Source organism: Glycine soja, chromosome 1 (assembly GCF_004193775.1).
Source record: "Glycine soja cultivar W05 chromosome 1, ASM419377v2, whole genome shotgun sequence".
Taxonomy (NCBI): Eukaryota; Viridiplantae; Streptophyta; class Magnoliopsida; order Fabales; family Fabaceae; genus Glycine; species Glycine soja.
In genome coordinates this window covers 56,836,954-56,848,788 of record NC_041002.1, presented here as the reverse complement: position 1 = coordinate 56,848,788, position 11,835 = coordinate 56,836,954, and the positions used below count along the sequence as shown (strand labels likewise).

Sequence of the window (11,835 nt, the reverse complement as noted above, 5' to 3'; positions counted from 1 at the left end):
TAATTGAGCTAAAACCAACCTTCTTCCTTAACATGTAGAAAATTAGCTGGCTCAACAAAAGGTTTCTTCAAGAGGATATGCACGAAAAAAATGGTTCGGTGTTGAGGACAACAGAGGATCCAAACCCTTTTACAGTGCGTTCATGACTCCGTAAACGCATTGGTATGACATGTTACAATGTAGTGGCAAGAAAAAGAAAAATTCAGGTTGATTAAGATATATGCTACTTTTCTCGTACTTTTTTGGGGTATATATATAATAATTATCCTACATATTAGATACGTTGAGCTGGCAACCCAAACTTTATTACAACGAGTAATCAAGACCTTAAAACTAAAAACAGAAATCGTAGTTTTAAAACTAACAATCCTTTTGATGCAACTTGCGTAGAAAATTAAAAGGAAGTTCAATATGCGCACGACTAATCATATTTAGCTTTAAAATTAATAACCTGCTATATCTTGAACATATCCGTGCAAGATAGTATAAAATTTGTTTGTTCTCTTTTGTGAATGAGCAATGGTGGTTGGATGGATAAAATGTAAAAAATAAATAAAACTCAAAATTTTACAGGTTTCAAATCAATGAATGAAATTTTTGTATCCATAATTTCAAAACCCACATAGTCTGGGGTCATTTGGATTTTATTTTACGGAGTGATCTAAACAAAAACCAAATATGGTTATTGTAAAATATATTAATGTATTATTGTTTCTTAATAATTGACAAAAATATCTACATGAATTATATTAAATAATTATGATGAAACAAAAATTGAAATATCGGAACTATGTATGGTTTGATTCATAAGTTTTTTAGTATTATATTGTAATTATAATCTTAACTAGAACTAGTCAGCAAAGATCATTCAAAATAGGACAAATTACTTCTTTTTTTTATCTTCTTTTCTAACAATTTTTAATGAATTAAACGGACTAATGAGTATCATATGGGATAATTAAGAATACTCTACTGCAGAGGCAGCATCGATCTGGACCATTAATCACATTCTTTCTCTCTTCTAATTACTGTGTAATAACCAATTAATGGTTGAGATTTTGCTGCATAGTGTATCCAAGGCTCTGTTGAACGAGAATGACTCCATTCCATACACATGAAAGAAGATTGAAAAGTGGGAATGAAAGTTTGAAGGTGTAACACACCCTTACCCGTAGCATAATAGAGAATATTATTAGACTTTAGATCACACGAACTAGGCCAGCTACACTGGCTTCTGATTTCCAAATTTTATTTGCTTAATAATAATAAGCAGAGTTGAAGCATTACATTAGATTACATCCATGAGACATTAAAACTCAGAATCCTCAGGGTATGTGTTTTAGTGGAGGAGAAAATCCGAGAGGCGTTTGATCATTTTCATGGCATTCTGGGTTTGTGGATTGTGGATGTGGAAAGCATGATCCTCGCCCTCCACTTCGAACAGTTCCGCTTCACCTTGCCAGCCACTCTTCTTCACAGCCTCATAGTACGCAACCCCTCTATCCTTTATCAGATCCTTTTCAGCAACGCAAACCAGAATCTTAGAACACCCAAGTCCAGCCAAGCTAGGCGCCCCAGTAACCATTGGATTGATCATAGGGTTGTCAATCCCTCCAGGCGCAGATGGATAAACAAAATCCCATACCAAATAGGGCACGCTCTGTTGGTGCCCTGCAACAGGTTCCGATCCAATTGGCTTTGAACCGTAGAAGTAGGAATGAGAAAGAAAAGCACCCAAGAGTTTGACACCACCAGGTAAAGCTTCAGCCCCAGCACGCATGGCAATGTTATGAACTATATTAGCACCAGCGCTGTCACCTCCAATGAAGACTCTGTTGAAATCACCGTGTTTGACAAGCCATGGTTCGGTGTTGGTGGCGACCCATTTAAGAGCATCCCAGCAGTCATCATAAGCTGCAGGAAGAAGGGTCTCTGGAGCCAACCTATACTCGACGGAAACGACTAAAACATCTGCTACGGAGACAAACTTGTTGAAATAGTTATGGTGGAGTTGGTTGAAGGCAGATTCAAAGAAGAAACCTCCACCATGAAAGTAGACCAAGATGGGGACTTTATGACCCTCTTGCTGGGATCGAATCCGGTTTGGAAGGAAAAGACGAGCAGAGATGAGGGGGTCACCAGAGATGACGACGTCTTTGGAAGAAGTTGGATCTTGAAGCGTGGGTGGCACAATTGGTGAGTTTTGGAGGCGTTCAATGGTGCCATCCTTGTAAAGTCGAACCAAGCTTGGAATCTCCATGGTTATCTCCTTACTGTTGCTGTTAATGGAACTCGAATCCATTACACTTGGAAACGGCTTTGGAGTTTGGAGGACGAGGAAATAAAGGGGAGGATACTCCAGAGAAAGAGAGGTCCAATCAAACGAGGACGACCCAAACCAGATTCTTATTTTGGTCACGACTTTAAATCCTACTACTATAAAATGTCTTGTAAGGATAAATTAAATTAAATTTCTATTCTATTTTATTTTCACCTTTCTTTAAATTAAATTTATATAAAAGAATATGAAAAATGATGTGATAAAAAAGATGAAAAAAATATTTTTATATTTTCCTTTTCTGTTTTTTTTTTTTCATTTTCTTCTTATATTTTTGTTTTCATAAAAATTATTATATAAACTATCGGAATATTTAATCCCAAACAATTTTCATATAATACTCATTTAATTTTTTTTATTTAAAAAAAAAGAGTTAATAAATTTTAATCACATAAAAATTAGCTAACACCATTGACATATAGTGTTGTTGTATAATTTTTTCTACTGATAAACAAAATAGTGATCTTTTATAATAATTTCTACTCGGTGTTCATTCTACCTACACGAATATAATTTTCCATTCAAATAAGGAGGGCAGTGCGTACATATTGCATTCTCAATACAACGTGAAAGATTTCATTACAAAAATTATTATTTTATATCAGTTTATCTCTTAAATTTTTTTTTTCTGATATTTGATAATTACATGAAAGAAAAAAAAAACAAAGCAAAAGAGTTTTTTTTTAAATGATATATAATAATTAACTTGCTTTGATTATGATCAAACGGTCAAACATGACCTAAGGATAATGTATAATATAGAGTATCATTTATTATTGGAGAGAGAAACCACTTGCTGTTTGGAGCGACACCTAAAGTATCACTTATTGCCGCCAAATGTTAAATTGTTAATATGTGTTTTAATGCATAGGTCAAGAAAGTAAAAGGAAATTTGTTTTATTATAATTTTTAATATTTTTTATTTTATTGATAAGTGTTCTGATTAACAAGACGCTTACCTATTATTATTTTTGTTGGTAAATACGTTTACCTATAATTTAATCCAGATATTTTTAGCTGTAAATGTTAACATGAGCTTCTGTCAGAGGTATTGACTAATAATTAAAAGTAAACAATCTGTTTTTATAATTTTTAACATTGATTTTGTATTCATTATTTTTTCAATTAATATGTTTAATTAGGTTACTCATTAGCAGGGTTGCTTTATTATAACGACTATTATTTTATTTTTCGAATTTTGTGATGATGTCTACTCTTTGAATTTGAAGCATAGAGAGTAGTTAGAAGACATTATTGATTCAACTGATGAGGTAGCAAATTGCAATCGAAGATTTGTGAAGCAGATTGTGAATATTTGGTCAAACAAGCATCCTTAGGCCGGCTGGACACCAAATCCACGTGGTTCCGTAGGTGGAAGCTCTTTTCCTGACCGGTTCCATATTACATGACCGACAATATATAAAACTAGGTAAGGATCCGTTTGCACGGGTTTTTAAATCAAAGTAAAAAAAAATATAGTTATCTCTATTTTCAATTTTAGTTCCCCTTACTTTATTTACCAATTTAGTCTCTCAATTATATCAAATTTTATAAATATAATTTTTAAACTTAAATTTAAAAGTTAATTATTATAAAACATTATGTATCACGATTGAATATGAAAAGATATACACAAAAATCATATTTATAAGATTTGATATAATTAAGAGATTAAATATATAAATAAATTTAAAGAAAGACTAAAATCAAAATTAAAAATAATTAAAATGATAAAAATGTAATTTTGCCAAAAAAAAAACAAAAATATCATACTATTCAGCAGCAACACATCACAATGACGCTGAATATATATATATATATATATATATATATATATATATATATTATATATATATATATATAATTAATTTAAATATAAATAAATTTATTTAACATATTCATGGTACAAGTAACATTCTTAGAACATCTAATATTTAATTATAATTATATTTTAATGATTATTTTTTATTCATGATATTAAATTTTAATGAATAACATTTTAAAAATAATTTTATTTTTTACTTTAAATTACTAAAATTAAATAACATTGATTAATTTTTTTAATTAGTGTGAAATTAATTATTTTTATTTACATATAAGTCCTAATAGTATTACGTAAGGGGATTATTTTATATTAATTGAATTCGTTTGTTTTCTTTAATCATTTGTTTGGATATTATATATTTTGGGAATTAAATTTGGTTGTTCATATTAAAACAAGGCGAAATAAAATGAAATAAAATTTAGTGACAAATTATTTTTTTTCCAATAATACTAGGGTTACAACAAATTTAGTAACGATCTGTTAAAAAAGAAAAAAAATAGTAACGTATCTTTTAAAAAATTATACACAAATCATTTCGGAATTTTTTTTTTCTTGCAGTAAAAGCTATTACGAATTTTACTAATAAAGATATCTATATAGAGCATTTTTCCCTTCCATTAATGTACTCAAAAGCGTGACGTTCTTCGTTAATATAGAATATTATTCTTTCATTTTTTTATTCATAGAGAAAAAAATAATAATTTTTTCATCATATAACTACAGAAAATTGGTGGTAACTTTAAAATGCATTACACGCACTGTTTCAAGCAGGTTTCCGATCAAAGATTCAAAAGAGTTCTCTCTATATACATTTCCACATATAAAATAATTAAGATAAGATCTGGTTGGTGGAGAATCAACAAATCCTAAATACAACAAGTTGTCACATGAAGACAAAGTGTTGTATCCACAACAAAATATTAAAAGCTTCAAAATATACTACATGGCCAAATGTGACCAATAATGCTATAATTAAATATTCTGGGTTAGTGAATAATAGGAGGGAAAAAAAAGACGAAAGAAATATAGATACGATCAAAGTAATTGATAGAAAGAAGCCAAGGTATAATAAGTCATATGTAAACATTGTGCATGATTTTCACACACTAGCTAGAAAAGAAAAAAACAATGTGCATGTATGTAGTATGTGTGACTCTCTCTCTCTCTCTCTCTATATATATATATAACCAGGAGATATTTGGTATGTGCATGAATGTCGTACATGTGCATGTGAGTCTCTAGATATACATACTTAGAGAACCCAATAGTAGATTACTGGAATACACATTTTGCATAATTGAAATGGCTTATTATTTCACAAAAGGCACGACATCCCCCCTTAACATATTTGTCTACAATGATGGCACCATTGAACGTCCCACAACCTACCCAAGAGCCTTGCCCTCACTGGAAGACCCTGCAACAGGTGTCCCATCCAAAGACATCCTCTTCTCAAAGAACCCTTTTTTCTTTGCTCGACTTTACCTTCCAAAGTTAACTCAACCCCACCAAAAAATCCCCATTTTAGTCTACCTAGCTTCATGGTGGTGGCTTTTGCTTTGAATCAGCCTTTTCATCTCACCACTTCAAATATTGCAACATATTTGCTTCCCAAGCTAATGTCTTGATTGTTGCTGTAGAGCACAGGAAAGCTCCTGAGCATTTTCTCCCTACAGCTTATAATTAATGATTGTTGAGCTAGTCTCAAATGGGTTGCTTCTCATGCCACCACAAACCCCACTAACAGTGTACCCGTGGCTCATAAGTCATGGTGATTTCAGCAAAGTTTTTATTGGGGGTGATAGTAGCGGTGGTAACCTTGTCCATAACATCGCCATGCGTGCTGGGGTTGAAGATTTACCCGGTGGTGTAAAAGTTTATGGTGCTTATCTTAACCACCCTTATTTATGGGGTTCAAAGCCAATTGGGTCTGAACGCGTTATAGGATTTGAGGAGTGTAATCAATGTTTGATTTGGAACTTTGCGTACCCTGATGCACCTGGTGGGTTGGATAATCCCATGATCAATCCATTGGCTCTTGGGGCACCCAGTTTGGCTACACTTGGGTGTTCTAAGATGCTTATTACTGTTGCAGTGAAGGATCAATTGAAATTTAGGGATAGGGCAGTGTTTTATTATGAGGCTGTGAAGGATAGTGGGTGGAAAGGAGGAAGAGGAGGATCATGTTTATTTTATATATGATATGGAAACTGAGCAAGCCATATAAGATTCATAAAAATTGTCGTTGATTTTCTTACCCAGTGAAACAAGTAGAACTATACAATTGTCTCCTCAAGATTTGAATTTCTCAGTTTTCTCTGTTTTGATTAAGAATAATAAAATTACTTCTCATTTGTTTGTGTTCCTCAAGTGTCTCTTACTGCAGAAATTAGGTTGTCTGTGTTTGCATCTTTGGTCTAGTTCATAAATTCCTTCATCCATAATGTTGTGAAGAGTATAAATCGTAACAAAAAAATATGCCTTATAATAAGAAAAAAATGCTAATTGTTTTACTTGTTTTTGTTGGTATAATTTGTAGTGGATGAAAATTAAATTATTGATACAATGCATTATATTATAAGTACATTATTATTCTTATCAATATAATGTATTATATTATAATATTAATTTATTTTTAAGTCCCACATTCCTTTGACCTTCTCATTCCATTCATTTGAAAGTATCACATTAAACAAAATAATCTCATATTTCCATTCATCTTCTCCTTTTCCTAGACAACCAAACAATTAGAACTAAGTAAGAAAACATTAATTCCCAAAAAAAAAAAACACGGGCTTAATGCAAAGGATGAGACCTGCGTTTGTCCTTTTTTTTTTCATCATCATCATCATATTATTATTATTATTATTATTATTATTATTATTATTATTATTATTATTATTATTATTATTATTATTATTATTATTATTATTATTACACTTTTGAGTCTTTTAGTTTTAATTATGTCAATTAAGTTTTTTAGGTATCACAAATATGCATGTGTGTTTTAGTCTTCCAAATCGATGCTAAAATCACACTCCAATTGTAATACCTTAAATATCTAACTGATACAATTAAAATTAAAAAAAAATTAAAATCGTTTTTGTGATTCATGCAAGATTCAATGACAGTTACAACTCGAAAGAATAAAATTGTATAATTGTGATACTTAAGTATCAAAAGTATAATTAAGTTGATGATAATAAAATATTCCATTTAAAAATACATGCAACAGTATAATTAAGTTGATAATAATAAAATATTTCATTTAAAAATACATGCGACACTGTGTATTTTACATTACCTTCTTGTTGTATGACTCAAAAGGCTATACAAGTAGCTACTCCCGCTATCTTATACAATGTGGGAGAATATTTTATTTTTTTTGACGTGGATGTGAATAATATTAAAACACAAAATGTTACAAAACATTTAAAAGAAGTTTTCAAAGATAAAAAAAATAAAAATATTAAAACTTAAAACCCTACAACACCAAATGTTTTAATTTATAACAAAAGAATCACTTAATTTTGATTTTTCATCACGCCTGGAAATAAAAAAAAAAAAAAAAGAAGGAAGGAGTCATCCTTATTGAATTGAAAAGAATCACGTAATTTTTTTTATAGCACACTTGGTTGATTAGTCAGTTTCATTTGTTTAATTTTTCTTAAATGTGATTTTATTAATATATAAAAAAGTCAAAATGTTAATCAGTATCTTTAGAGCATTAGTTAAAAAATAATAATTGAAATACACAAAATTATGATGTTGATGTTTTTTTTTATACTTTCCTATAAAATAATCTACACATTATTTTTTTTTTTTTTACTTTCTCAACCAATGTCCAACAGGCACATGTTAACAAGACCATATAAAAAATATTTACTTTTAAGGATTTTATGAAAAATAAAAAATCCATTTTGTTTTCTTATATGTATAAAACATAATTTTTAGTTTAAAGGTTATTATAATTTTTTTAGAAATTCTTTAAAATAATTTCTCAAAAGTAATCCCAAATTTTATTATTTTTTCAAAATGTGTAGTACTAAACACACTAAAAATTATTAGTAATATGTTTTAAAAAATAAAATTATTTTTTTATAAAAATTAGGAAATTAGAATAAATGCCCTCATATTTTAATGAATTTAATGGTGATGTTGTGACGAGTAAAATAGTTTGATAACTTAAGTGCATAATTTATTTTTTCTATTTTAATTGAGTTTATCTTTATATAAAAAGTTTGAATAATAAAGTTATGTTCATAAACTAAAAAATAAATCATTCTTCTCTAACGCTTAATACTTATTTATTGAGCATTCAATATGTAAACAAATATTCATTAAAAAGTTAGAGAAAATATTAATGATAGTTGACTTACGTGAGTTATGTCAAAAAATTTGACTGGACAGTTATGTCAATTTAAATATTCTAAAACTGATACTACCGTTAAATACTTATTTATTGATCATTCAATATATATAAAAAAACTTGAAACGTTAGAGTAAATATTAATGATAGTTGACTTATTTGAGTTACGTCAATTTAAATATTCTAAATTTGATATTATCGCCAAATACTTATTTATTGAGAAATCAATATGTATAAATAAAATATTCTTTAAAAAGTTAGAGATATTAATGATAGTTTACTTATTTGAGTTACTTCAATTTAAATATTTTTAATATGATATTATAAACTTAAAAACATCAATGTTTTTAATAAATTAATAGTACAAAAAGAAGTATGTGTAACGCACTACTTGTTATACTCAACGTTCCTATTCAAAAAGGCAAAAATATCAAGACACGTCAATAAACACGAGTCGTTCTTAATAAATTTGTTTGAAATAATTATGTCAGTAAATTTACTTTCTAATTTCTTCTTATTTTTCATTTATTTTTATTATATTTTTTTCTTGTCACATAATTATTATCACTCCTTATTATAACGTCTAAATTCAAATTGTGACTTTACACAGAGGAATGGAAAAAATAGTAAAAAATTGAACAATGATACAATATTTGTCTTATATAACACGTTGAAACTATTTAACTATTATGTTTGGAGAAATAATAATTGTAAATGAAATAATTGAGAATTACTCTTCAATTTAACTAATGAATATGTGACTTCCATATATTAAACTGATTTATTAATTTATTATAACGTAATCTGTCTTCCTTTGACAAATAAGACAGCAATCTTTGTTGATTTTCTAAAATTTTACTTAAACCAGATAAATAATCTTTTTGGTGCGGTCTCTCTTACGCTTTAACAAGGAATGATGATGGCTAAAATTGATTTCAAAATAAGGTAAATGGAGTTGATAGTATAGAAAAACGAAAATAAATGTTCTGGCCATAACTTTTGTGTGTCAACCCTTACTGCATCAGGACTAACTTCTCTAAACTGATCTTTGTAGGTCAATTCGTCTAGTTATGCTTCATCACACACTTCGTGTGTCCTTATGGAATGTCCGCAACAATGTCATCTTCAGGGAAGGGACCTGTGATTTTGGAGTAATTGTTGACAGTATTAAGAGAATTTCTTGGCAATGGCTTTTGTACAAAAGGAGAATTCATTTGGGTATTTCACACTCTTCTTGGTGTCTTAACCCCTTAGGTTGCCTATAATTTTTGGGGTTTCCTGCATCCTATGCAGTGGTTTTGTTTTGGTCTAGTTGCTTACTGTACATGTTGACACCTTTTTGTAATTATCCTTATTAATACAAATATATTTTTCCTTCCACATCAATGCATATCACCTACTAGGTATGGATCTAACCTCATTTTTTGTACTCTCTCGTATGGATATTCATACTAACTTGAACATTGAAGTTTCTCTGACTTTGAACTTTGAAGTTTGACCACCACCGAATCCCTTCTTTCGTTGTGTTCTTCATCACATCAATGCGAACTGCATTGGTCTTATTTATGAATCCTTAAGGTTTTGCTACTGAATTGAAAAAATAAAAATAATAATAGATATAATAAAAAAAGAGAAAAATAAAAATAAAGTAAAAAGAAGATGAAAGAGGAAATAAGTTGAAGTTAACACACTCTTCTTTCGTTTTGTATATATATGTGTGGGGGGGGGGGGGGTACACTATCGTCTAAGCATAAAACTGCAGACCCAAGTTTGCATTGTTGAAATGGCTTGGAGCGGTACCAACACCAACACCAACACCAAACACATAGTCTCACAGATTCCTCCCTACATATATGTCTATAATGATGGCTCCATCGAACGTCCCATAGACATCCCAAGAACTCCTCCCTCACTTGAGGACCCTGCAACAGGTGTCGCTTCCAAAGACATTCTCTTCTCAAAGAACCCTTTCCTCTTTGCAAGACTTTTCCTTCCAAAACTAACAACTCCACCACCCAACCAAAAAATCCCCATTTTGGTCTACTCCCATGGCGGTGCCTTCTGCTTTGAATCAGCATTTGCAGCGCACCACACCAAATACTGCAACCTAATAGCTTCCCAGGCAAATGTTATCATTGTTTCCGTAGAGCATAGGAAAGCTCCTGAGCATTTTCTCCCTGCAGCTTATAATGATTCTTGGGCTGCTCTCAAATGGGTTGCATCCCATTCCCATGCCACCAACAGCAACAGCGACACGTGGCTCATCAATCATGGTGATTTCAGCAAAATATTTATCGGGGGTGATAGCAGCGGTGCCAATATTGTTCATAACCTGGCCATGCGTGCTGGGGTTGAAGCTTTGCCCGGCGGTGTAAAAGTTTACGGTGCTTATCTTAACCACCCTTACTTCTGGGGTTCAAAGCCAATTGGGTCTGAAGCTGTTATAGGATTTGAAGAGACCCCTCAGTCATTGATTTGGAACTTTGCGTACCCTGATGCACCTGGTGGCTTAGATAACCCCATGATCAATCCATTGGCTCCTGGGGCACCCAGCTTGGCTCAACTTGGCTGTTCTAAGATGCTTCTTACTGTTGCCGGTAAGGATCACCTACTCTTCAGGGACAGAACTCTGTTGTACTATAAGGCTGTCAAGGAGAGTGGCTGGAAAGGCCAAGTGGAACTCTTTGAAGAGGAACAAGAGGATCATGTTTATCACATGTTTAATATGGAAACTCACCAAGCCAAAAGATTGATAACAATCGTCGCTAATTTTCTTCGCCAGTGAAACCAATTAGGATCTGCTCGTTTCACCTTATAACAAGGGCATTCTTAATTAAATAAATTTCCTAGAATAATGTGTCCGGTCCCTTGTTCCAAGATCTCTGTTTAATGAAATCCTTTATCCATAATATCACATCTCAATTTGATTTGCGCATGCATTGTTCACTCTGATTTCTCCTCCTAAGTAATCATTTGCGCTTAATACTACGTGAATGAACTAATGGAACTGATTTTTTTTTTAGATTTGCGCATATATTTAGATCTGAATACCCTCACTCAATCTGTACTTCAAGTCTTGCCCAGTTATGTTAAACTTGAATCAAGTGATGTAGGCCAAGCTCTTTGGGTTGGGGGATTAGCAATTAAGAGAGGATTCCACAATCGCGCTTGCCTTAATCGGGGATGGTTGTGAAATCACCCATCCCTGCCACAATCTAGTCCAGGAGATCAATAAGCTCACGGAATTCAGGGCCTTGATAAAGTTCACTCACGTGCTTAGAGAGCAACCAACACGGCTCATTC

The 11,835-nt window shown here is 31.3% G+C and overlaps 2 protein-coding genes and 1 pseudogene across 2 annotated transcripts; 2 read left to right on the top strand and 1 right to left on the bottom strand.

Moving 5' to 3' along the window:
• Positions 1–1,139: 1,139 nt before the first annotated feature.
• On the bottom strand, positions 1,140–2,435 carry LOC114367888 (2-hydroxyisoflavanone dehydratase-like). Its single transcript, XM_028325134.1, has one exon. It carries the CDS (start codon positions 2,300–2,302, stop codon positions 1,340–1,342), a length of 963 nt encoding a protein of 320 aa, XP_028180935.1. The 5' UTR covers positions 2,303–2,435; the 3' UTR covers positions 1,140–1,339.
• A 2,847-nt stretch (positions 2,436–5,282) lies between these two features.
• On the top strand, positions 5,283–6,534 carry LOC114367882 (annotated as a pseudogene).
• Positions 6,535–10,286: 3,752 nt separating this feature from the next.
• On the top strand, positions 10,287–11,441 carry LOC114367875 (2-hydroxyisoflavanone dehydratase-like). The gene has a single exon (XM_028325113.1). It carries the CDS (start codon positions 10,316–10,318, stop codon positions 11,315–11,317), a length of 1,002 nt encoding a protein of 333 aa, XP_028180914.1. The 5' UTR covers positions 10,287–10,315; the 3' UTR covers positions 11,318–11,441.
• Positions 11,442–11,835: the final 394 nt, after the last annotated feature.